This window comes from Armigeres subalbatus, unplaced genomic scaffold (genome assembly GCF_024139115.2).
Source record: "Armigeres subalbatus isolate Guangzhou_Male unplaced genomic scaffold, GZ_Asu_2 Contig1255, whole genome shotgun sequence".
Lineage (NCBI taxonomy): Eukaryota > Metazoa > Arthropoda > Insecta > Diptera > Culicidae > Armigeres > Armigeres subalbatus.
Window position 1 is genome coordinate 311950 of NW_026942018.1, and position 27849 is coordinate 339798.

Sequence of the window (27849 nt, forward strand, 5' to 3'; positions counted from 1 at the left end):
TTTTATCATGCTGAGCCAGAGCCAGTGGCTTCAACATCTCGTGGAAGGCCATCAAAAAATTTTGTGGATTTAAGTGAGCGTACGAAGCGCAGAAGAATTAATGACGAGCTAATGGATCCAAGAGAGGATACCATAGAAAAAGCGCTTCTGGGAGCAAGAAGAACTGCCTACAACAGAAGTGATACGAGTATGGTGAAAGTGATAGGAAATATTTTAAAAAACCGAGATCACGCTTCCAGAATGTACACTACTCTAAGTGATTCTCATGGAATGATGTCCGATGAAGGTAGGTATCAAAGATATTAAAGGAAGCGTACTTGAAGAGAAAACAACTTATACAGAAAAGGCTTTATGATAGCTTTGGTGTGAGAGTCGACCAGCCAAGGCAAGGTGGAGCAGGATCAAGTACAACTGGAAACATTTGTCGACGAGCGTTTTCGAATCCAAATCTGTTAAGTGAAGCATTAAATGCCAACGAAGAGCTAATTCACCGGTTCTGGAACATTCTGATCGCAATAAACTGCCAAGAGCCAATCAATCCTGAAAAGCTAGACAGTTATTGTAAAGCAACCTACCGGTTATATTTGCAGCTGTATGATTGGTATAAAATTCCTGCTACGGTGCATAAAGTCCTTGCCCATGCTGGGGATATAATTATTCATTCACCAGCACCACTTGGAATGTTGGCTGAAGAAGCAGCTGAGTGTCAACACAAGCACTTAAAAAAGTCGGACTCATCATGCCAGGAAAGCCTCAAGAGAAGAAAATTTACATGACGTTTTCATTCGTGCTATGAACTCGTCGGATCCTTTGATAAGCTCCCTCAACTTAGGTAAGCGACTTCAAAATAAATCTAATCTGGAATATCCAGAAGATGTTCAAAGTTTTTTAGTGACTGAAACTTCTTGCAATACAACAGATTCGAGTACAGAAAAATATACCATAGCAGATATTTTAATCGATCTTGAAGAAATAAATGATGATTTTGTTGAGGATGTTCATGTTCATGAATAAATAAATGTTGTTGCAGTATACTTATATATCTTGAAGCTTTTATTGCATGGAGTTCGTTTAGCCTTAATAGAGCTTTATATTGTATTCCCTTTACTTGTTTTACGGGTTAAGAGCCTGAACCAATCTGAAAAATCCTACAAAGACAACCTGTTACGTATGTAGATGCAATGGCCTGTATTTGACGGAGTCCTTGTGCAACTTAGAACATCTGTACAACTCAATTCACATAAAAACAGTATACAATTTTCTAGTTTGAGCTCTACAGGTCTGCGCTGCAATAAAATACACATCTATAGACTGCTGTGTACATGAGACATTCGTAGATAAAAGGGATATATTCCATAGAGATCAAAGGTCTGTATTCCAGGGAGTTTGGAGACCTTAGAAGTAATAACGACCTGCAAAACAAGTATTTCACATCTTTTAGACAATAATCTACGATATAAGTGTGAAATATTGCAGAAATGAAATGAAAATATTTTCGGCCACCTACTTGTATGGAGCCGCCCCATAGTGGCGATGGTGGAGGCACTGGGTTCACCGGCTTGGGATGGCCATCCTTCTGCTCGACCTTCTTCCTTTTCTCTGGCTTCGGGGCTGCGGACTTCTCGACAGCTGCTTTCAGGTTCGCCTCCTGCGTAACCTTACTCAGCTTCGGGGTCGCCCCTGTTACAGCCATCCTTTTGCGGAGTTCCTCGACCTGGCTCTCCGCCAGTCGTTTGCCCTCGGACAGGAGACGAATTTTCGATTCTGCCTCCTCTTTGTCCTTATCCGCCTGCTTCCGCTCCTTGACAAGTTTGCGGAGCTCTCTCTCCGCACTCTTGCTGGCCTCTAGTAGGGACCTCCACTCCGTTTTGGCCTCAACTACTAGGGCACAGAGTGCCTGCACAGCAAGTTTCAGATCCTTGCTGTAGTTAACCCGGTTGTCTAGGAACGACATAATCACGTCGGATACCTCCGTGACTACCTCCATCGTGTGACCACCGCGTTCTTCGTGGTTCGCCATCACAGATTTGATGACGCGGGTCAGGGTGGGGCCGTCCATCTTTACTTCAACCGGCACCTCCTCAGACCCTCCACGGGCTTCTCCATCGCCTTCCCCCAGCGATCTTTGGGGAGACCTTTCAAGGCCGCTACGTCTGGTGAAAGGGTTCTCCTTACCACCATTCGCCTCACCTGCATCCCTCGACGTTTTGTGTTTTGTGTTGTTAGAATTCATCGCTGTTGGGCCCCCCTTGCGGCTGCTGTCGAATCCTGCTGGTGTAGTCGCCTTCGCGATCCCATGGTTATCTATACATACCTTGCGGCATGAAGGGAGGCCATGCGAGGGTTGACACTTTCGTGTTCAGAGCCAGATCAGCGCTAGTCAGGGAAAAGCATCTGAGCCTACTCCCACTCAGCTGCCAGCTGAGCGATAGGATTGTACCGCGTGCTACAAGGCCCGCCACGGTTTTAGGGGACGGAAGACAGCCTGGCCATTAGCCCATTCGCCGTTTCAGGTCGGTGTCACCCGGCCTTACTAACAGAATAGAATAACCAGACTACCAGCCCTCGCGTTCACAATATCTCAATATCTAAAAACAAGACCAATAACATGCAACCAGTATACCATAATCAGGATCTTACTGGGATCAATCCTGATGTGCCAATGGCACTCCCTGGGCTTGTGCTTTTGAAGCGGCACACAGTCGCTTTGATAGAGTATGCTTACGGGCACTTGTGGTTTTTTGGGAGGGATTTTAGCAGAGCCCACTGCTAAATCCCACCACGCCCTAGACAGTTCTCCCTGGCTCACAGACAGCTGGGGAGGGGTCGTCAAGCCCTTGGACATGGTCCCTGCTGCCCCCGATTCCAAAGTATCTAAAATTAGCGAACTTGACTGTAAAAACTGTCAAAAGTTATCGGGAAACACTATTGCTGGATCGCGTAGTACAAAACAATCGTAGAAACGGAACATACGACCAGAAACTACAAGCGAAAGTCTGCAGAGCAGTTCGGAACCATTTTGGGATTTCCTTGCGTGATTTAGCGAAAAGGTTCACTGCGCCGTACAGCACAGCTCAAATAATCTGTCGGCGCGAAGGTTATGAAGTCGTATGATGTCAGTAAGCGTCCCAATCCCAACAGGATCCTGATACAGAACCTGGTTGCCAAACATCGCGCAAGAATGCTGGTCGAGCAAGTTCTGACGAAATACAATTGATGTATTTTGATGGGCACTGAAATTAATATTAAAATTGACTTTCAATTCCCGGGACACAAGTTTTACTTTGCCAAACGGAAGGGTAATACAGGAAAGTTCAAATATGTATATGCAGGCGAGATTGCCCACAAATTGATGGTATGTCAAAGCATCTGCAGTTGTAGCAAGAAAACTAAAGTTTTCATCACTGGAGCGACCATTACTGTAAAACCTCTTTTACGCTCCCTCCTTTTACGCTCCCGCTTTTACGCTCAAAATTCCAAATAACGCTCCCTCTTTTTACGCTCCAAATTCGAAATAACGCTCCCTCTTTTTACGCCCTATAGGAGCGTAAAAAAAGTTTTTTAAGAACTCTGTGGAGTTCGTAAAAAAATCTCCAGGTAGTCTACGAACTCCACAGAGTCAAGGTCTGTTGATCAACTTTCGTAATGGAGACAGTTATTGAAGAATAAACAAGTTGTGTACTTGTGTGAACCCTTTTTAGTATAAATTTGTATTCCTTGTAGTTCTTGTTGTTGTCGTGGGCTCCAGGTAGTCTACGAACTCCATAGAGTCACGGTCTGTGGATCAACCTCCGTAATGGAGGCAGTTATTTGAAAATAAACAAGTTGTGTAACCTCTTCTTGGTGTATATTTATTCCGAGTATTCCGAGTACTTCCTGTTGTTGTCGTGGGATCCAGGTAGTCTACAAATTCCATAGAGTCGAGTTCTGTGGATCAACCTTCGTAATGGAGGCAGTTATTGGAGAATAAACAAGTTATGTAACCCCTTCTTGGTATATATTTGTATTCCAAGTCGTTATTGTTGCTCTCGTGGGCTCCAGATAGTCTACGAACTCAATAGCGTCAAGGTCTGTGGATCAACCTCCGTAATGAAGGCAGTTATTAAAGAATGAACAAGTTGTGTGACCCCTTCTGGGTATATGTTTGTATTCCAAGTGGAACTTGATGTTGTCATTGATGCCAGGTAGTCTACGAACTCCATGGAGTCAAGGTCTGTTGATCAACCTTCGTAATGGAGACAGTTATTAAAAAATAAACATGTTGTTATCACCGTCATGCTGCCCAGTGTACCTACCTATACCTTTGCGAGTGTCGATCGAATGAGCGCTCCTAATGGTTAAATTATACACATATTTCATTAGCTACCTAGAAACGGAATGATAAGAGAAAATGGAATTGATAAGTGATGAAAAATAGAGCAAAACAAATGTGATAACACAAACAGTGGGTAATGTCTGTGACATAACCGCTAAGTGGACGTAGGACTTGACTTGACCATGCCTTTAAGATACATAATATGTCCAAATTTTCCACATCAACTATTTTGGATAAATAATCGGCGTTGCATACCAGACGAGCTCGGTGGTCTAGTGGCTACCGCTTCTGCCTTATGAGCAGGAGGTCGTGGATTAAATCCAGGCTCGTCCCTTTCCTACTTTGTATTTCTATCATAGTTCTTTCTGTGTTTCACGTTCTACCAACACAATTCCTACTATTATAACCTTCCACACTAACAAAACCTCCCGTGGCACCTATGAGAGGTCGTAGAGTTCTCTGCATCTTTCTTAAGTAGGTGTCCGACTAACCATCCTTCCCCTTCCCCAGCATTCGCAAGGACGTGGCCAGGACAGATCTGGACTATTGGAGAGAGTGCATTGCTTCCATCTAAGAGATAGTGATTAGTCCCAAATCAATATCTGTGGTAACGGATGAAAGTGATGCTACTCTCACACAATAGTCCAGGCTTGTACCACCTACGAAATTGTGCGAATTGCTCAATGCTAATGCTAATGCTAATAATCGGCGTTGCATACCATTCCTTGGCAAAATCTTCTCATCAAACCGACACAGAAATCAAATCTACCTCGAACAAGAATCATCAAAAAAAAATTCAGAAAGTATCTGTCCGGTCACGGAATATTAGCCTCGATAGTGGCAACCTTCCCACTGAAGGACTGCCTGAAATAAGCCACAAGTTGGCTCAGCAGGGGATGTAGACTGTATCTCAGCCCCTCCACTGAAGGGCCTCCTAATGCGTGCGATAGCGACTGAAGAACATTATTTTTAACTCTTAGAGCCTTAAAAAAGGCTGTTTGCTTCGGCTAAGTGCAAAACGTAAGAAAACGATCTTTTCAAATAACCGCGAATTTCTAGCACTTTTCTTTTATACCTACTTAATTTTGAATCTTCTCTGCTTCCCAATTGGCTATCTCTTGGCCAATCAGCTAGTGTCTTGTATCCCGCTTCTTTGTCAGCCAAAGCGTCATCATCATCAACGCGTTCGAGAAGGGCTTCTTCTTTTTTACGCTTGTTGCTCGCTGCTGGCGTCTATTTCCTAACGGGACTTTTCGCTTGATACAGGCCAATAAGCCGGGCAAGCGAGCTTAGAATTGCAGTTCAGGTGGGAAGTACGTGTTCTTTTCTGAGACAACATTGTTAGTAGTAGAAGGAAGGAAACACCCGGAAACAATGTTTATCTACATATTTTTTTATCAATGCCAAAAAATCCAACATTTGATGAAAAATCGATTGATAGTTTATTAATGTTTGAGCTGTTATCGGTGTTTTTTTTTATCCAAATAAGATTAGATATGTGAGAGATTTGGACATCTTATGAATCTTTAAAGGCATGGTCAAGCGAAGTCCTTCGTCCACTTCGCGGTTAAATCAGAAAAATTATCCACTGTTAGTTTTGACGCTATTTATGAAAATCACGCATAAAATTTTATCTCTAGAATATTGGATTGGCACCCAAGCACAATTTCTATCCCGAAGGGTTGTCACGCAAGCTAATTAAATTTTTAAAACGATTCTACTGCGAAAAACTCTTTAGTAGATCTTGAAAACTTGAGATCGTAGAAAACTTGATCAATGAATCGTCCACTTTGAACGTACAGGGGCACACTAGAAGTTAACTTGCTGAAAGCAGTGTGGCGAAAGGCATCTAAGGTTCGATTTCTCAAATTTAAGCACCTTAATCAAAAAAAATATTTGGTAGGCGTACTAGCGAACACCATCCATCATAACCGGTACCATAAAGTTTTTCATGAAAAGTTCCTAATTTTGAGAAAACCCGCGTTAGATGTCTTTCGCCATATCAATTTCTGGAGGTTAACTCATGCCGGCTATTTGCGTATATACGATAGCGCCTGGCTGTGGAAGTGGCGGGTAGAAAATCAGCCACTGTCAATAATTCATCTTGATCAGTGTTGTCATTGACAGTCTATCATCACACCGCCGAGCCGCGCTTACTGTCCGGTAGGCTTCTCCTTTGTGCGGTGGCCTCGACAATGCCGGACCGAAAATGCCGATGATGCTGAAGATTCTGCCTTGCTCTTGAGAAAGCTTAAGTTTGCAATTGCGTAGCTGAGACGATGGAGCAACACTTCAAAAGTTCTGGCGATGCGGTTGCTTTGCCTGTTCTTGTCAGATCTCAGGGTCAGATTGAAAGGAAAAAAATCGTGCAGCGCTTTTTATGGCTTCCTGGCCTAGCGAGAGCTCATTCGCTGACGTCTGCACCAATCAGAGTGTGGCAATGGAATGATGCAAGAATGATGCGGTACTCATATTTATAGGTTCCCGTGAATTCAATATTTTGCTTTGAAAACAGTTTTGGGCCTATTGAAACAAGTTTTCGGATATTATCAAGCATGAATATGAAAGGCATACTTGAAAGCTGTTGATTGAGTGGTTAACTACAGAAAACTGTTCAATAGGGCAAAAGCTATTAACGTGTGAAATCTTTCAACACAGCGTAACGCGGTCGATTTAAAAAAATTGAAATGACACCCGGTATAGTAAAGAGAGACGTAAGTCCTACGTCAAAAACGGCCATTGTTATCTAAAATCATAAAGTTAATATTAAAACGTTGTTTTTCGAGAATTAAACCTTACCTAAAAATCTTAATTTAGTGCAAGGGGTACTACAGAAGAAGAGGCGATACGTATAGTGTTTCGAATTTCGGATTCAGCGTAAATTAAAATCAATGGTAAATCATATCAGCTTGATTAAAGTGCATTATATTTACAGTAGAAGAATAGAGCGAAAATTTAGTTGCGACTGATTCAACTGGTCTGTTTCTGTATCGATACCACGGGTGCAAGCTTAGGGGTCCTAGTGAGTAATAAACTAGTTTGAAGTGACCTGAAGAGATAAAACTAAAAATGCACATTTGCGTAGGGATAGTCAAGATAAGCTGAGATAACGTCGAAGGCTTTAGAATCGGTACTATCGGAAACGAGGCATACCAAATCTTGTAAGTAGTTGTAACAAATACCTTGAATTAAGAGTAATAAAACAAAATTTTCTAGTTTTGAGCTGCCACAAATCCGTGCAGCTTCAGGAAGTTGGTACAAATCCGAACACATGTTGTGTGACCCCATTTTAGTATATGTTTGTATTCCTAATAGTTTTTGTTGTTGTCTTGGGCTCCAGATAGTCTACGAACTCCATAGAGTCAAGGTCTGTGGATCAACCTCCGTAATGGAGGCAGTTATTGAAGAATAAACAAGTTGTGCGACCCATTCTAGGTATATATTTGTATTCCAAGTAGATCTTGATGTTGTCATTGATGCCAGGTAGTCTACGAACTTCATACAGTCAAGGTCTGTTGATCAACTTTCGTAATGGAGACAGTTATTGAAGAATAAACAAGTTGTGTGAACCCTTTTTAGAATATGTTTGTATTCCTTGTAGTTCTTTTTGTTGTCGTGGGCTCCAGGTAGTCTACGAACTCCATAGAGTCACGGTCTCTGGATCAACCTCCGTAATGGAGGCAGTTATTTGAAAATAAACAAGTTGTGTGACCCCTTCTAGGTATATGTTTGTATTCCTTGTAGTTCTTGATGATGTTATTGATGCCAGGTAGTCTACGAACTACATAGAGTCAAGGTCTAATGATCAACCTTCGTAATGAAGACAGTTATTTGAGAATAAACAAGTTGTGTAACCCCTTCATGGTATATATTTATATTCCAAGTACTTCTTGTTGTTGTCGTGGGATCCAGGTGGTCTACGAATTCCATAGAGTCAAGATCTGTGGATCAACCTCCATAATGGAGGCAGTTATTGAAGAATAAACAAGGTTTTCGTGAATTCAATGTTTTGCTTTGAATACAGTTTTAGGCCTATTGAAACAAGTTCTCGGATATTATCAAGCATTATTATGAAAGGCATACTTGAAAGCTGTCGATTGAGGGGTTAACTGCAGAAATCGGTTCACTAGGGTAAAAGCTATTAACGTGGATGAATGACCGCCTGAGTTAATATTCCTCAAAAACAAACCATCATCATCAGCGTGCGAGCCATTTCGTTCGAGATGTCGCGAAAAGCAGATCGTAGTCCCAGCATCGGCTTCGGCGGAGCTGCTACCGGAAATTTTATTCTCACCAATGGTGTGGTTCATGCGGTCGTTCGCGCTCAGGATAAATTTTCTTGTCTGAAGTACTAACGATTGGCTACCATCAGAGAAGTAGCTCATAAGTCACAACTTGAGGCGAGATGAATTTTGTTCAAAGTAAAACTTAATTTCTTGGCGATGGCAGATTGTTTTCCATCGATAGCAGAAGCACGAGCGCGCGTTATAGAAAGACGCTGCCGAAAATTATTTGCGTGGATAGCAGTAACAGTCAAGTGAAATTTCCCCTCAAGATTATAATTAATAATTCTAGTAAGTAGCCTGCTACTTGTTTAAGTTTTTATTTCCATTCATGCGGATACATATTTGCAGCTTCTCCTTCTGACGCGCGCTCCTACTGGCACTAATGCTATGATTCCGCTACCGATACCAAACAATTATGCTTTGTTCTATGAAAAAAGTTCGTCTAATATCAACTTTCTCAGTCACTTATCAATAACTGAATCATTGTTCAAAATTAAGTCCACAGTAAGAAGAGTAGTTAAGTGCTAGACAAACATCATATAATTGAGCTCAGAATCACGCTAGAATATTTCACTGAAAAGTTGTCTAGTTCCTAGCGGTTGCACTATAGACAAATTCTTTCAACTTAACCTTCCTCCCAAACATAATAGTGGTTCTGAAAAGAACCGATTCATTCCCACTTATGTGCCTCACCAACAACAACTACTGGACTGCGCGACAGCCATCCGATGATTCGGCTCTACGCACGCCGTTAATTGTCAGATCCAAAAATGTTGCTTGTAACACGGATGTAAAGATGTACTGCTGTTGCTACGACCGCCACCACCATCGAACGAAAAATTTTCATCCGCACCACCACAGCCGTTGTCGCTGGGACCGCTTCTGGACACCTTGGTCCGCTTTCCATGAAATCCAGAATGAAAATGACGCGCGCACGTAGTAGTAAAATTCTTCTTTATTTAAACATTTTTTGTTCTACAATTATTTTTAACATGTACAGTGATCGGCCGGCTTGGCCCTCCTACTTCAATTAATTATTGTTATTATAGAGTTTTGGCACTTCCTCAGCAAGCGTGCTGGGAATTTTCACCCACCCCGGGCAATCTGAATGCCAAAGGGGATTAGGCTCTGTGGATCTCATTCGCCGGTTGACTTAAAATCCTATAATAAACGTTTGCACCGGATGTATTAGTTATGGTGGTTCAGGAACCTTCTTACAATGCTGCAAGTTCCAAGAACCACTGTCTTTTGGATGCTATGGAGGTTATGAGATAGTTCCAGCTCTTCTAAGGATCTCAGAAGAGATTTCGGGACGATTCCGGCTGCTGAAATGACAACCGGAATTATACGCACGTTCTCCAGGTGCCACATCTATTTCAAGTCCTCTGTCAGGTTGTGGACTTCGCTATCTTGTTGGAGAATGTTGTTTGGAAACTATGGTCTAGCGGTACAGCAATGTCGATGAGGGTTACCCTGCTTCATCCTTTTGTCGTAGACCACAATATCGGGCCGATTGGCACGAATGAGGACATCCGTTATGATCTCGCGATCCCAGTACAGCTTCACGAAACTATTTTCCAGAACCGGGACAGGCACATATTTGTAGTAGGCGACAAACTGGTTAACCAAGTTGTGCTTTAAAGCAAGCTGTTGGTGCACAATCTTGGCTACTTCGTTATGACGACCGAGATAGGCTGAATCAGCTAAGGCTGAACACCCGGACACGATATGTTCGATCGTCTCTCCTACTGAATTGCACTTCCTGCAGCGGTCCTCCACGTTTTCGTGCAATATATAGTGCCGATAGTTCTTCGTCGCAATTACCCGGTCCTGGATGGCTACCATGAATCCTTCTGTTTCCGAGAAGAGTTCACCCCGCACCAGCCACGTATTCGACGCCGCTTTGTCGATATATTCCAGCTCCAGTTGATGGGGTGCGTCCCATGTAACTCCTTCTGCTTCCACGATGCGATCATCTCGTCGACAGATTTGATGTCGCAATTCAGCTGATAGTCCTCCTGCGCCAGATGCAGGGCACTGAATCCGTGGTCAGCTTCACACACAGCGCGATAGATTTCGTGGCGGTTCTGGCTTTCCACGAAGTATCTTCGCAACTGCTGGATCTGGGAAACACATAGTGTTTGTATATCGGTGACGCCTCTTCCTCCTACTGTACGTGGCAGGGTGACTCTCTCAATGGACGATTTTGGATGGCGCATGCGATGCTTAGTGAACGCCACTCGTACTGCTCGTTCTAACGCCTCCAAGTCAGTCTTGGTCCACTTCACCACCCCGAAACTGTATGTCAACAAGGGCACAGCAAACGTGTTTATCGCCTTCACCTTGTTGCCGGCCGACAAGAGGCTCTTCAAAATACCGTTGACACGATGCAAGAACTTTTCCTGCAGCTCTTTCTTGATCGTCGTATGGCGAATTCCTTTCAGTTGCAGGAAACCTAGGAACTTGTACGTTTCGCCTTCAACCATGTTTCGAATCTCCTCCTGTTCGTTGACGCGGAAACTGTCGGCATCCACCAGGTGACCCCGGTGTAGATGTATGGATCGACATTTATCGATACCAAACTCCATCCGGATGTCGTTGCTGAATACCGTTACAAGCCGCAGAAATTGGTGCAGCTTCTCCACAGATTCCGCAAACAGCTTCAAGTCGTCCATAAAGAAGGTGTGGGTAATGTTTGTACTCCTTTTCCCACTCTTCAAATGATAGCCATAGTTGTGTTGGTTGAGTGCTCTGCTAAGAGGGTTCATTGCAAGGCAAAACCATAGAGAACTAAAGGTATCGCCTTGGAATATGCCCCTCCTGATGCTGAGAGTCCTGGACCGTAACACCTTTTCTCCGTCGGTAATGTGTAGGGATGTGCTCCACATCCCCATAGCGTGCTGCATTAGCCTGATGACGTTACCGTCTATCTTATACAACTGCAGTACCTTAAGAAGGTACGAGTGAGGTACTGAGTCGTATGCCTTTTTATAGTCGATATACGTCATGCTCAGGTTTCTTTGCTTGTGGGTGGCCTGCCCAACAACGACTGCATCAATGATGACCTGATCCTTGCAGCCTCGTGTGTTACGTCGACAACCTTTTTGTTCCTCGGTCATCAGGTTGTTGACGTCGCAATGGTTCTGCACCCTCCTCGCTATTACCGATGACAGCACTTTGTACAGACTCGAAAGGCACGTTATTGGTCTGTACTTGGCTGGGTTCAAGTGTTCCGATCCTTCGGCAGAAGATAAGTGACACCCCTAGTGATGAATTCCGGTAGCTGCCCGGGGTTATCTAGTACCGTTTTGAAGCATTCCGCCATCCGCCCGTGGACCATTGTGAGTTTTTATACCAGAAATTATGCACAAAATCAAGTCTTGGTGCAGCCTAATTCCTGGTATACCGGGTAGCCTCACATATGTCTTGGGCGGTCACGTTGATAGCGGTTATGTCTCCAATTCCACCACAATATTGCTCTTCTTCTGCCATCCACACCATCGTCGCCGTTGTGTATGACGGGGTTCTCCCATAGATTGGACCAAAACTGCGTGACTTCTCCAATCTCCGGAAGGCCCTCGCCAAAGTCGGCTTTGTCGTTTCGGATGTGGTTGTAGAACTCCCTTTCGTTGATGTTGAACATTCGATTTTGCTCCTTCCTCTTCGAACATTCTCCATAACGTCGCAGTCGCTTAGCAAGAGCACTCAACCGCTGTACATGGGTGTCGAGGATCTCAGTTATGTTCGCCTCGGTGAGATCACGGAGTTCTGTGGGTTTCACAATTTCAGCAACATTCCGAACTAGCCTGGTTGATCGATTCCCCTGCTTGTACTGTGTTAATCGACCAACCTTTGACCGCAGTGTGGCGATGCGGGTCTCCAGACGTCGCATCCACGCGGGTTTTCGTGCTTTGGGCGTGCGCGTCCATCACTCTCACCTTGTGGGCGCGTTCGCAATCCCAACGTTCTTACAGCAGCCACTGCAGCCGAATACACGATAAATTGCAGCTCCTCAAGGTTCTCCACGGTTTCCAAGTACTGTGGCAAAATATCCTGGTTAAGGATGCTTACTGTACTCGTCAACCGATAGGAGTACTGCAACTTGGGTATCCGGTGTCGGGACATGGGGTCTGTCCCACGGAACTGTGTAACTGCTGTGCCCATATGATTAGCTAGTTCGTCCTTCAATTGCTGTCGTTGCAATTCCACTGTTGGTCCTGGAGCGGCGGGTGCAATAGAATCGCGACGGTTACTTGCGATTGATGCATCCAACCCAACAGAACTCCTTCTCGACGTATCGCTCGATCTTGCCTCCTCCTCCTCTCCTAATTCCCTCTGCACTTCCCGCTTGATATACTCTACGTCTTCTGGAGTCAGCATATTATGTGACATAATAGCACTCTGGCGTGTATACAACTTGTTCTAGTCAAGCTGGGGTCCAAACCGAGGGAAGCTCTCATTGAACATCTCCAGCATCGCCGGTCTGCCGAACATATCCGTCTCCATCCTGGTGCAAACGTAGTAGCAACGGATCACGTACTGATTCATCTCCCTTGTCCACATGATCCGTTGCCGTCGGCGGCCCGCTAACGTGAGTGATTGACGTCGATCAACCACAGCAACATCAGCAGGTGCAGCATTGCCTTGGTGATTTCTTCTGCTGCCGTTTCTGTTTTGCCTTGTCGGCACGGGCTGAGCCCGATGACTAGAGGGTCGCTGTTGCACCTCTCCTTCCTCTAGCCGCTGGCCGCTCGCTCTGTCCCTCGTTCCAGGACCAGCTCCAGTAGGGGCTCCCTCCTCGGGCAATCGCATGGGTAGTATTCTTCTTGAGCGTAACTCCTTATTTGGGTGTGCTTTCATTCCCGGAAGCTACGGGTTCTGTAAAGTTATTTAATTCTTTACAGTGCTAAATAGCTAGGTTCAAGCGCCAGTGCTCGCCCGAGGGTGGTTTTTCATTGGTGCTTAGGAATTGGGCCTTCAGCTCCCACCTACTCGAAATGGTGGTTTTTCATGGACGCCCAGGGTATTTCACCTGAGCTCCCACCTACAATTATTATTATTATTATTATTATGCTTTTGCTTAATTTTAAAATATAATGTACCATGACGTCCTTCAGGAGGCGCTAGTGTGTTTTTTAAATTTGATAACCTAACTACTATGTACACTAATATTTACAATAAAAATTTGATAACCTAGATTGGAACTAGCGCCCTAAGCGCTTCTTGGTCCGAGTGCAAGCAACGGACCCTAAACTTTTCTTTACACTCACCAAAGCGTTCATGTAAGGTTTTTATTCCGGCCAGACGGTGGACCTCGGATGTTCTTGTCCTGGTAGGGGTGTTGAGGATCATCCTCAGGAATTTGTTTTGGACCCGTTGAAGTTTGAGGTGGTGGGTTTTAGCGCAGCTCTCCCAGACCGTCCGTGTTGGGGATTTATGAACGGGATTGATTATTTCTGTATTTTTCACCCGGTTTGGAAAGAAGTAACATTTTCAATAGTTTGCCGTTGATAATGAATAGTTTTAATACAATTAGCAAATTGGTGGAAAGCTTCCGAATCTATGAATAAGAAAATCTCGAAAATCCGTCGAAAGATAAAGTCGCTATTACCGTTTGAAATCTTACATGATTTCGTGACGGTCCCCAATTTGGAAATTTTCATTTTGCACCCTGTATCCGAGGCTTCCCATTAGACGTAGTTTACGTCAAAAAAACACGCACACACAATACACAACACACACACAGTGTATTTATTCGTTTACTTCACAATAAATGCTACTTTAATTCTTCATCCAATCGCAGCCGTTATCATCTCGGTAGCCGTGTGGACCCAGGTGGCGATAGCACTGGAACGCTTCTTCGCCATCTGTCGGCCGCTTTCATCCCGTCGGTGGCAAAGCCAGTCCCATGCATCGAAAATGATAGCCCTGGTTTGGATTCTCAGCTTTCTGGTGAACTCTCCCTTGTTCTACGTGCAGCAACTGCAACCTATAACCAATCTAAGCACCACCCTCGACGCCGTCGTCAGCAGCATCCAACAGCCGATGGAGTGTAGCGAAATATGGCCGAGCAAATCATTCAAACGGGCCTATGAGATCTCCCAGAGTGTGTGGCTATTGTTTTTACCACTGGTCACAATGGTATTAACGTATTCGATGATTATGTCAAAAATTTGGCGAAGACTGCATCATGGAATATAACAAACGAATGAAATTGAAAAACATCAAAGTAAGTACACCCAAAACAATTCATTGTGGCATTCGCTGTATAGAGCGTTTTGTATCAAATTTTGCATCCAAAGCGATCAGAGAATGTTATGCTTGTTATGGATAGTTATGCATAGCATTAAGTCGGTTCATTTGGTTTGGATCAATGCATCTAAACAACACTTATTGGCTCCTTCCAGAACAAGTATGTGTCTCGTGAACAGTATTATTGACTCACATAGTCTTCCTGATTCCATTTAGCTTGATGACGGATAAGGACACAAGTTTGAATAACGCCAATCCCACTTGTACATTTTCTAACACTGATCTCATATCATTAACTGATCTCGGAATGCAGTCGTGGATAAAGCTTTCCAGGCTCTAGATCATCAATCGTGCATCAAAAGCAGACAGAAGTCATCAACAACATTCTACGCAACTCTTTCCTTATTTTTTCTCACTCTCTGTTTACATTTTCTGACATTGATCTCATATCATTCACTGATCTCGGAATGTAGTCATGGATAGAGCTCACCAGGCTCTAGAACATCAATCGTGCATCAAAAGCAGACAGAAGTCATCAACAACATTCTACGCAACTCTTTCCTTACTTTTTCTCACTCTCTGTTTACATTTTCTAACATTGATCTGATATTATTCACTGATCTCGGAATGCAGTCGTGGATAAAGCTTACCAGGCTCTAGAAAATCAATCGTGCATCAAAAGCAGACAGAAGTCATCAACAACATTCTACGCAACTCTTTCCTTACTTTTTCTCGCTCTCTCGGAATGCAGTCATGGATAGAGCTCACCAGGCTCTAGAACATCAATCGTGCATCAAAAGCAGACAGAAGTCATCAACAACATTCTACGCAACTCTTTCCTAGCTTTTTCTCACTCTTTGTTTACATTTTCTAACATTGATCTCATATCATTCACTGATCTCGGAATGCAGTCATGGATAGAGCTTACCAGGCTCTAGAACATCAATCGTGCATCAAAAGCAGACAAAAGTCATCAACAACATTCTACGCAACTCTTTCCTTACTTTTTCTCGCTCTCTGTTTACATTTTCTAACATTGATCTCATATCATTCAATGATCTCGGAATGCAGTCATGGATAGAGCTTACCAGGCTCTAGAACATCAATCGTGCATCAAAAGCAGACCAAATTCTACGCAACTCTTACTTTTTCTCGCTCTCTGTTTACATTTTCTAACATTGATCTCATATCATTAACTGATCTCGGAATGCAGTCGTGGATAAAGCTTTCCAGGCTCTAGATCATCAATCGTGCATCAAAAGCAGACAGAAGTCATCAACAACATTCTACGCAACTCTTTCCTTACTTTTTCTCATTCTCTGTTTACATTTTCTAACACTGATCTCATATCATTAACTGATCTCGGAATGCAGTCATGGATAGAGCTCACCAGGCTCTAGAACATCAATCGTGCATCAAAAGCAGACAGAAGTCATCAACAACATTCTACGCAACTCTTTCCTTACTTTTTCTCGCTCTCTGTTTACATTTTCTAACATTGATCTCATATCATTCACTGATCTCGGAATGCAGTCATGGATAGAGCTCACCAGGCTCTAGAACATCAATCGTGCATCAAAAGCAGACAGAAGTCATCAACAAAATTCTACGCAACTCTTTCCTTACTTTTTCACGCTCTCTGTTTACATTTTCTAACATTGATCTCATAGCATTCACTGATCTCGGAATGCAGTCATGGATAGAGCTCACCAGGCTCTAGAACATCAATCGTGCATCAAAAGCAGACAGAAGTCATCAACAACATTTTACGCAACTCTTTCCTAGCTTTTTCTCACTCTCTGTTTACATTTTCTAACATTGATCTCATATCATTAACTGATCTCGGAATGCAGTCATGGATAGAGCTCACCAGGCTCTAGAACATCAATCGTGCATCAAAAGCAGACAGAAGTCATCAACAACAATTTACGCAACTCTTTCCTAGCTTTTTCTCACTCTTTGTTTACATTTTCTAACATTGATCTCATATCATTCACTGATCTCGGAATGCAGTCATGGATAGAGCTCACCAGGCTCTAGAACATCAATCGTGCATCAAAAGCAGACAAAAGTCATCAAGAACAATTTACGCAACTCTTTCCTAGCTTTTTCTCACTCTTTGTTTACATTTTCTAACATTGATCTCATATCATTCACTGATCTCGGAATGCAGTCATGGATAAAGCTCACCAGGCTCTAGAACATCAATCGTGCATCAAAAGCAGACAGAAGTCATCAACAACATTCTACGCAACTCTTTCCTAGCTTTTTCTCACTCTTTGTTTACATTTTCTAACATTGATCTCATATCATTCACTGATCTCGGAATGCAGTCATGGATAGAGCTCACCAGGCTCTAGAACATCAATCGTGCATCAAAAGCAGACAGAAGTCATCAACAACAATTTACGCAACTCTTTCCTAGCTTTTTCTCACTCTTTGTTTACATTTTCTAACATTGATCTCATATCATTAACTGATCTCGGAATGCAGTCATGGATAGAGCTCACCAGGCTCCAGAACATCAATCGTGCATCAAAAGCAGACAGAAGGCATCAACAACATTCTACGCAACTCTTTCCTTACTTTTTCTCACTCTCTGTTTACATTCTCTAACATTGATCTGATATCATTCACTGATCTCGGAATGCAGTCATGGATAGAGCTTACCAGGCTCTAGAACATCAATCGTGCATCAAAAGCAGACAGAAGTCATCAACAACATTCTACGCAACTCTTTCCTAGCTTTTTCTCACTCTCTGTTTACATTTTCTAACATTGATCTCATATCATTAACTGATCTCGGAATGCAGTCATGGATAGAGCTTACCAGGCTCTAGAACATCAATCGTGCATCAAAAGCAGACAAAATTCTACGCAAATCTTACTTTTTCTCGCTCTCTGTTTACATTTTCTAACATTGATCTCATATCATTAACTGATCTCGGAATGCAGTCATGGATAGAGCTCACCAGGCTCCAGAACATCAATCGTGCATCAAAAGCAGACAGAAGTCATCAACAACATTCTACGCAACTCTTTCCTTACTTTTTCACACTCTCTGTTTACATTTTCTAACATTGATCTGATATCATTAACTGATCTCGGAATGCAGTCATGGATAGAGCTTACCAGGCTCTAGAACATCAATCGTGCATCAAAAGCAGACAGAAGTGATCAACAAAATTCTACGCAACTCTTACTTTTTCTCGCTCCCTGTTTACATTTTCTAACATTGATCTCATATCATTCACTGATCTCGGAATGCAGTCATGGATAGAGCTCACCAGGCTCCAGAACATCAATCGTGCATCAAAAGCAGACAGAAGTCATCAACAAAATTCTACGCAACTCTTTCCTTACTTTTTCACGCTCTCTGTTTACATTTTCTAACATTGATCTCATATCATTCACTGATCTCGGAATGCAGTCATGGATAGAGCTCACCCGGCTCTAGAACATCAATCGTGCATCAAAAGCAGACAAAAGTCATCAACAACATTCTACGCAACTCTTTCCTTACTTTTTCTCGCTCTTTGTTTACATTTTCTAACACTGATCTCATATCATTAATTGATCTCGGAATGCAGTCATGGATAAAGCTTACCGGGCTCCAGAACATCAATCTTGCATCAAAATCAGACAGAAGTCGTCAACAACATTGTACGCAACTATTTCCTTACTTATTCTCACTCTTCATTTACATTTTCTAACATTGATCTCATATCATTCACTGATCTCGGAATGCAGTCATGGATAGAGCTCACCCGGCTCTAGAACATCAATCGTGCATCAAAAGCAGACAAAAGTCATCAACAACATTCTACGCAACTCTTTCCTAGCTTTTTCACGCTCTCTGTTTACATTTTCTAACATTGATCTCATATCATTCACTGATCTCGGAATGCAGTCATGGATAGAGCTTACCATGTTCTAGAACATCAATCGTGCATCAAAAGCAGACAGAAGTCATCAACAACATTCTACGCAACTCTTTCCTAGCTTTTTCACACTCTTTGTTTATATTTTCTAACATTGATCTCATATCATTAACTGATCTCGGAATGCAGTCATGGATAGAGCTCACCAGGCTCTAGAACATCAATCGTGCATCAAAAGCAGACAGAAGTCATCAACAACATTCTACGCAACTCTTTCCTTACTTATTTTCACTCTTTGTTTACATTTTCTAACATTGATCTGATATCATTCACTGATCTCGGAATGCAGTCATGGATAGAGCTCACCAGGCTCCAGAACATCAATCGTGCATCAAAAGCAGACAGAATTCATAAACAACATTCTACGCAACTCTTTCCATACTCTTTCTCACTCTCTGTTTTCATTTTCTAACATTGATCTGATATCATTCACTGATCTCGGAATGCAGTCATGGATAGAGCTCACCAGGCTCTAGAACATCAATCGTGCATCAAAAGCAGACAGAAGTCATCAACAACATTCTACGCAACTCTTTCCTTACTTTTTCACGCTCTCTGTTTACATTTTCTAACATTGATCTCATATCATTAACTGATCTCGGAATGCAGTCATGGATAGAGCTTACCAGGCTCTAGAACATCAATCGTGCATCAAAAGCAGACAGAAGTCATCAACAACATTCTACGCAACTCTTTCCTTACTTTTTCTCATTCTCTGTTTACATTTTCTAACACTGATCTCATATCATTAACTGATCTCGGAATGCAGTCATGGATAGAGCTCACCAGGCTCTAGAACATCAATCGTGCATCAAAAGCAGACAGAAGTCATCAACAACATTCTACGCAACTCTTTCCTAGCTTTTTCACACTCTTTGTTTACATTTTCTAACATTGATCTCATATCTTTAACTGATCTCGGAATGCAGTCGTGGATAAAGCTTTCCAAGGCTCTAGATCATCAATCGTGCATCAAAAGCAGACAGAAGTCATCAACAACATTCTACGCAACTCTTTCCTTACTTTTCTCGCTCTCTGTTTACATTTTCTAACATTGATCTCATATCATTAACTGATCTCGGAATGCAGTCATGGATAGAGCTTACCAGGCTCTAGAACATCAATCGTGCATCAAAAGCAGACAGAAGTCATCAACAAAATTCTACGCAACTCTTACTTTTTCTCGCTCTCTGTTTACATTTTCTAACATTGATCTCATATCATTCACTGATCTCGGAATGCAGTCATGGATAGAGCTTACCAGGCTCTAGAACATCAATCGTGCATCAAAAGCAGACAGAAGTCATCAACAAAATTCTACGCAACTCTTTCCTTACTTTTTCTCGCTCTCTGTTTACATTTTCTAACATTGATCTCATATCATTCACTGATCTCGGAATGCAGTCATGGATAGAGCTCACCAGGCTCTAGAACATCAATCGTGCATCAAAAGCAGACAGAAGTCATCAACAACATTCTACGCAACTCTTTCCTAGCTTTTTCACACTCTTTGTTTACATTTTCTAACATTGATCTCATATCATTAACTGATCTCGGAATGCAGTCATGGATAGAGCTTACCAGGCTCTAGAACATCAATCGTGCATCAAAAGCAGACAGAAGTCATCAACAACATTCTACGCAACTCTTTCCTAGCTTTTTCTCACTCTTTGTTTACATTTTCTAACATTGATCTGATATCATTCACTGATCTCGGAATGCAGTCATGGATAGAGCTTACCAGGCTCTAGAACATCAATCGTGCATCAAAAGCAGACAGAAGTCATCAACAACATTCTACGCAACTCTTTCCTAGCTTTTTCTCACTCTTTGTTTACATTTTCTAACATTGATCTCATATCATTCACTGATCTCGGAATGCAGTCATGGATAGAGCTTACCAGGCTCTAGAACATCAATCGTGCATCAAAAGCAGACAGAAGTCATCAACAACATTCTACGCAACTCTTTCCTTACTTTTTCTCATTCTCTGTTTACATTTTCTAACATTGATCTCATATCATTCACTGATCTCGGAATGCAGTCATGGATAGAGCTTACCAGGCTCTAGAACATCAATCGTGCATCAAAAGCAGACAGAAGTCATCAACAACATTCTACGCAACTCTTTCCTAGCTTTTTCTCACTCTTTGTTTACATTTTCTAACATTGATCTCATATCATTCACTGATCTCGGAATGCAGTCATGGATAGAGCTTACCAGGCTCTAGAACATCAATCGTGCATCAAAAGCAGACAGAAGTCATCAACAACATTCTACGCAACTCTTTCCTTACTTTTTCTCACTCTCTGTTTACATTTTCTAACATTGATCTGATATCATTCACTGATCTCGGAATGCAGTCATGGATAGAGCTCACCAGGCTCTAGAACATCAATCGTGCATCAAAAGCAGACAGAAGTCATCAACAACAATTTACGCAACTCTTTCCTAGCTTTTTCTCGCTCCCTGTTTACATTTTCTAACATTGATCTCATATCATTCACTGATCTCGGAATGCAGTCATGGATAGAGCTTACCAGGCTCTAGAACATCAATCGTGCATCAAAAGCAGACAGAAGTCATCAACAACATTCTACGCAACTCTTTCCTAGCTGTGTCTCACTCTCTGTTTACATTTTCTAACACTGATCTCATATCATTCACTAATCTCGGAATGCAGTCATGGATAGAGCTCACCAGGCTCTAGAACATCAATCGTGCATCAAAAGCAGACAGAAGTCATCAACAACATTCTACGCAACTCTTTCCTTACTTTTTCTCACTCTCTGTTTACATTTTCTAACATTGATCTCATATCATTCACTGATCTCGGAATGCAGTCGTGGATAAAGCTTACCAGGCTCTAGAACATCAATCGTGCATCAAAAGCAGACAGAAGTCATCAACAACATTCTACGCAACTCTTTCCTAGCTTTTTCTCACTCTTTGTTTACATTTTCTAACATTGATCTCATATCATTCACTGATCTCGGAATGCAGTCATGGATAGAGCTTACCAGGCTCTAGAACATCAATCGTGCATCAAAAGCAGACAGAAGTCATCAACAACATTCTACGCAACTCTTTCCTTACTTTTTCTCATTCTCTGTTTACATTTTCTAACACTGATCTCATATCATTAACTGATCTCGGAATGCAGTCATGGATAGAGCTCACCAGGCTCTAGAACATCAATCGTGCATCAAAAGCAGACAGAAGTCATCAACAACATTCTACGCAACTCTTTCCTTACTTTTTCTCATTCTCTGTTTACATTTTCTAACACTGATCTCATATCATTAACTGATCTCGGAATGCAGTCATGGATAGAGCTCACCAGGCTCTAGAACATCAATCGTGCATCAAAAGCAGACAGAAGTCATCAACAACATTCTACGCAACTCTTTACTTATTTATTCTCACTCTTTGTTTACATTTTCTAACATTGATCTCATATCATTAACTGATCTCGGAATGCAGTCATGGATAGAGCTTACCAGGCTCTAGAACATCAATCGTGCATCAAAAGCAGACAGAAGTCATCAACAACATTCTACGCAACTCTTTCCTTACTTTTTCTCATTCTCTGTTTACATTTTCTAACATTGATCTCATATCATTCACTGATCTCGGAATGCAGTCATGGATAGAGCTTACCAGGCTCTAGAACATCAATCGTGCATCAAAAGCAGACAGAAGTCATCAACAACATTCTACGCAACTCTTTCCTTACTTTTTCACGCTCTCTGTTTACATTTTCTAACATTGATCTGATATCATTCACTGATCTCGGAATGCAGTCATGGATAGAGCTTACCAGGCTCTAGAACATCAATCGTGCATCAAAAGCAGACAAAAGTCATCAACAACATTCTACGCAACTCTTTCCTTACTTTTCCTCACTCTTTGTTTACATTTTCTAACATTGATCTCATATCATTCACTGATCTCGGAATGCAGTCGTGGATAAAGCTTACCAGGCTCTAGAAAATCAATCGTGCATCAAAAGCAGACAGAAGTCATCAACAACATTTTACGCAACTCTTTCCTAGCTTTTTCTCACTCTCTGTTTACATTTTCTAACATTGATCTCATATCATTAACTGATCTCGGAATGCAGTCATGGATAGAGCTCACCAGGCTCCAGAACATCAATCGTGCATCAAAAGCAGACAGAAGTCATCAACAACATTCTACGCAACTCTTTCCTTACTTTTTCTCACTCTCTGTTTACATTTTCTAACATTGATCTCATATCATTCACTGATCTCGGAATGCAGTCATGGATAGAGCTTACCAGGCTCTAGAACATCAATCGTGCATCAAAAGCAGACAGAAGTCATCAACAACATTCTACGCAACTCTTTCCTTATTTTTTCTCACTCTCTGTTTACATTTTCTAACATTGATCTCATATCATTCACTGATCTCGGAATGCAGTCATGGATAGAGCTTACCAGGCTCTAGAACATCAATCGTGCATCAAAAGCAGACAGAAGTCATCAACAACATTCTACGCAACTCTTTCCTTACTTTTTCTCGCTCTCTGTTTACATTTTCTAACATTGATCTCATATCATTCACTGATCTCGGAATGCAGTCATGGATAGAGCATACCAGGCTCTAGAACATCAATCGTGCACCAAAAGCAGACAGAAGTCATCAACAACATTCTACGCAACTCTTTCCTTACTTTTTCTCGCTCTCTGTTTACATTTTCTAACATTGATCTCATATCATTCACTGATCTCGGAATGCAGTCATGGATAGAGCTCACCAGGCTCTAGAACATCAATCGTGCATCAAAAGCAGACAGAAGTCATCAACAACATTCTACGCAACTCTTTCCTTACTTTTTCTCATTCTCTGTTTACATTTTCTAACATTGATCTCATATCATTCACTGATCTCGGAATGCAGTCATGGATAGAGCTCACCAGGCTCTAGAACATCAATCGTGCATCAAAAGCAGACAGAAGTCATCAACAACATTCTACGCAACTCTTTCCTTACTTTTTCTCACTTCCTGTTTACATTTTCTAACATTGATCTGATATCATTCACTGATCTCGGAATGCAGTCATGGATAGAGCTCACCAGGCTCTAGAACATCAATCGTGCATCAAAAGCAGACAGAAGTCATCAACAACATTCTACGCAACTCTTTCCTAGCTTTTTCTCACTCTCTGTTTACATTTTCTAACATTGATCTCATATCATTCACTGATCTCGGAATGCAGTCATGGATAGAGCTTACCAGGCTCTAGAACATCAATCGTGCATCAAAAGCAGACAGAAGTCATCAACAACATTCTACGCAACTCTTTCCTTACTTTTTCTCGCTCTCTGTTTACATTTTCTAACATTGATCTGATATCATTCACTGATCTCGGAATGCAGTCATGGATAGAGGTTACCAGGCTCTAGAACATCAATCGTGCATCAAAAGCAGACAGAAGTCATCAACAACATTCTACGCAACTCTTTCCTGGCTTTTCTCACTCTCTGTTTACATTTTCTAACATTGATCTCATATCATCCACTGATCTCGGAATGCAGTCATGGATAGAGGTTACCAGGCTCTAGAACATCAATCGTGCATCAAAAGCAGACAGAAGTCATCAACAACATTCTACGCAACTCTTTCCTTACTTTTTTCCACTCTCTGTTTACATTTTCTAACATTGATCTGATATCATTCACTGATCTCGGAATGCAGTCATGGATAGAGCTTACCAGGCTCTAGAACATCAATCGTGCATCAAAAGCAGACAGAAGTCATCAACAACATTCTACGCAACTCTTTCCTTACTTTTCCCACTCTCTGTTTACATTTTCTAACATTGATCTGATATCATTCACTGATCTCGGAATGCAGTCATGGATAGAGCTTACCAGGCTCTAGAACATCAATCGTGCATCAAAAGCAGACAGAAGTCATCAACAACATTCTACGCAACTCTTTCCTTACTTTTTCACGCTCTCTGTTTACATTTTCTAACATTGATCTGATATCATTCACTGATCTCGGAATGCAGTCATGGATAGAGCTTACCAGGCTCTAGAACATCAATCGTGCATCAAAAGCAGACAGAAGTCATCAACAACATTCTACGCAACTCTTTCCTTACTTTTCTCACTCTCTGTTTACATTTTCTAACATTGATCTGATATCATTCACTGATCTCGGAATGCAGTCATGGATAGAGCTTACCAGGCTCTAGAACATCAATCGTGCATCAAAAGCAGACAGAAGTCATCAACAACATTCTACGCAACTCTTTCCTTACTTTTTCACGCTCTCTGTTTACATTTTCTAACATTGATCTGATATCATTCACTGATCTCGGAATGCAGTCATGGATAGAGCTTACCAGGCTCTAGAACATCAATCGTGCATCAAAAGCAGACAGAAGTCATCAACAACATTCTACGCAACTCTTTCCTTACTTTTTCACGCTCTCTGTTTACATTTTCTAACATTGATCTGATATCATTCACTGATCTCGGAATGCAGTCATGGATAGAGCTTACCAGGCTCTAGAACATCAATCGTGCATCAAAAGCAGACAGAAGTCATCAACAACATTCTACGCAACTCTTTCCTTACTTTTTCCCACTCTCTGTTTACATTTTCTAACATTGATCTGATATCATTCACTGATCTCGGAATGCAGTCATGGATAGAGCTTACCAGGCTCTAGAACATCAATCGTGCATCAAAAGCAGACAGAAGTCATCAACAACATTCTACGCAACTCTTTCCTTACTTTTTCCCACTCTCTGTTTACATTTTCTAACATTGATCTGATATCATTCACTGATCTCGGAATGCAGTCATGGATAGAGCTTACCAGGCTCTAGAACATCAATCGTGCATCAAAAGCAGACAGAAGTCATCAACAACATTCTACGCAACTCTTTCCTTACTTTTCTCACTCTCTGTTTACATTTTCTAACATTGATCTGATATCATTCACTGATCTCGGAATGCAGTCATGGATAGAGCTTACCAGGCTCTAGAACATCAATCGTGCATCAAAAGCAGACAGAAGTCATCAACAACATTCTACACAACTCTTTCCTTACCTGTTCTCACTCTCTGTTTACATTTTCTAACATTGATCTGATATTATTCACTGATCTCGGAATGCAGTCATGGATAGAGCTTACCAGGCTCTAGAACATCAATCGTGCATCAAAAGCAGACAGAAGTCATCAACAACATTCTACGCAACTCTTTCCTTACTTTTTCTCGCTCTCTGTTTACATTTTCTAACATTGATCTGATATCATTCACTGATCTCGGAATGCAGTCATGGATAGAGCTTACCAGGCTCTAGAACATCAATCGTGCATCAAAAGCAGACAGAAGTCATCAACAACATTCTACGCAACTCTTTCCTTACTTTTTCCCACTCTCTGTTTACATTTTCTAACATTGATCTGATATCATTCACTGATCTCGGAATGCAGTCATGGATAGAGCTTACCAGGCTCTAGAACATCAATCGTGCATCAAAAGCAGACAAAAGTCATCAACAACATTCTACGCAACTCTTTCCTTACTTTTTCACGCTCTCTGTTTACATTTTCTAACATTGATCTGATATCATTCACTGATCTCGGAATGCAGTCATGGATAGAGCTTACCAGGCTCTAGAACATCAATCGTGCATCAAAAGCAGACAGAAGTCATCAACAACATTCTACGCAACTCTTTCCTTACTTTTTCCCGCTCTCTGTTTACATTTTCTAACATTGATCTGATATCATTCACTGATCTCGGAATGCAGTCATGGATAGAGCTTACCAGGCTCTAGAACATCAATCGTGCATCAAAAGCAGACAAAAGTCATCAACAACATTCTACGCAACACTTTCCTAGCATTTTCACGCTCTCTGTTTACATTTTCTAACATTTATCTCATATCATTCACTGATCTCGGAATGCAGTCATGGATAGAGCTTACCAGGCTCTAGAACATCAATCGTGCATCAAAAGCAGACAGAAGTCATCAACAACATTCTACGCAACTCTTTCCTTACTTTTCCTCGCTCTTTGTTTACATTTTCTAACATTGATCTGATATCATTCACTGATCTCGGAATGCAGTCATGGATAGAGCTTACCAGGCTCTAGAAAATCAATCGTGCATCAAAAGCAGACAGAAGTCATCAACAACATTCTACGCAACTCTTTCCTAGCTTTTTCTCACTCTCTGTTTACATTTTCTAACATTGATCTGATATCATTCACTGATCTCGGAATGCAGTCATGGGTAGAGTTTTCCAGGCTCTATAACATCAATCTTGCATCAAAAGCAGACAAAAGTCATCAACAACATTCTACACAACTCTTTCCTTACTTTTTTTCATTCTTTGTTCACATTTTCTAACACTGATCTCAAATCATCAACCTATCTCGGAATGCAGTCATGGATAGAGATTACAGGCTCTAGATCATCAATCGTGCATCAAAAGCAGACAGAAGTCATCAACAACATTCTACGCAACTCTTTCCTTACTTTTTCTCACTTCCTGTTTACATTTTCTAACATTGATCTGATATCATTCACTGATCTCGGAATGCAGTCATGGATAGAGCTTACCAGGCTCTAGAACATCAATCGTGCATCAAAAGCAGACAAAAGTCATCAACAACATTCTACGCAACTCTTTCCTTACTTTTTCCCACTCTCTGTTTACATTTTCTAACATTGATCTGATATCATTCACTGATCTCGGAATGCAGTCATGGATAGAGCTTACCAGGCTCTAGAACATCAATCGTGCATCAAAAGCAGACAAAAGTCATCAACAACATTCTACGCAACTCTTTCCTTACTTTTTCACGCTCTCTGTTTACATTTTCTAACATTGATCTGATATCATTCACTGATCTCGGAATGCAGTCATGGATAGAGCTTACCAGGCTCTAGAACATCAATCGTGCATCAAAAGCAGACAAAAGTCATCAACAACATTCTACGCAACTCTTTCCTTACTTTTCACGCTCTCTGTTTACATTTTCTAACATTGATCTGATAT

At 41.7% G+C, this 27849-nt stretch overlaps 1 protein-coding gene across 2 annotated transcripts in view; it reads left to right on the forward strand.

Moving 5' to 3' along the window:
- LOC134202532 (cholecystokinin receptor-like) overlaps positions 1–27849 on the forward strand; it is a 282922-nt gene that overhangs the window by 234165 nt on the left and 20908 nt on the right. For both annotated transcript variants that reach the window (XM_062677538.1, XM_062677539.1), the window contains one exon: positions 14405–14830. In XM_062677538.1, coding sequence (XP_062533522.1) covers positions 14405–14802 — 398 coding nt within the window. In that variant the 3' untranslated portion in view covers positions 14803–14830. The remainder of the gene's footprint in view (positions 1–14404; positions 14831–27849) is intronic.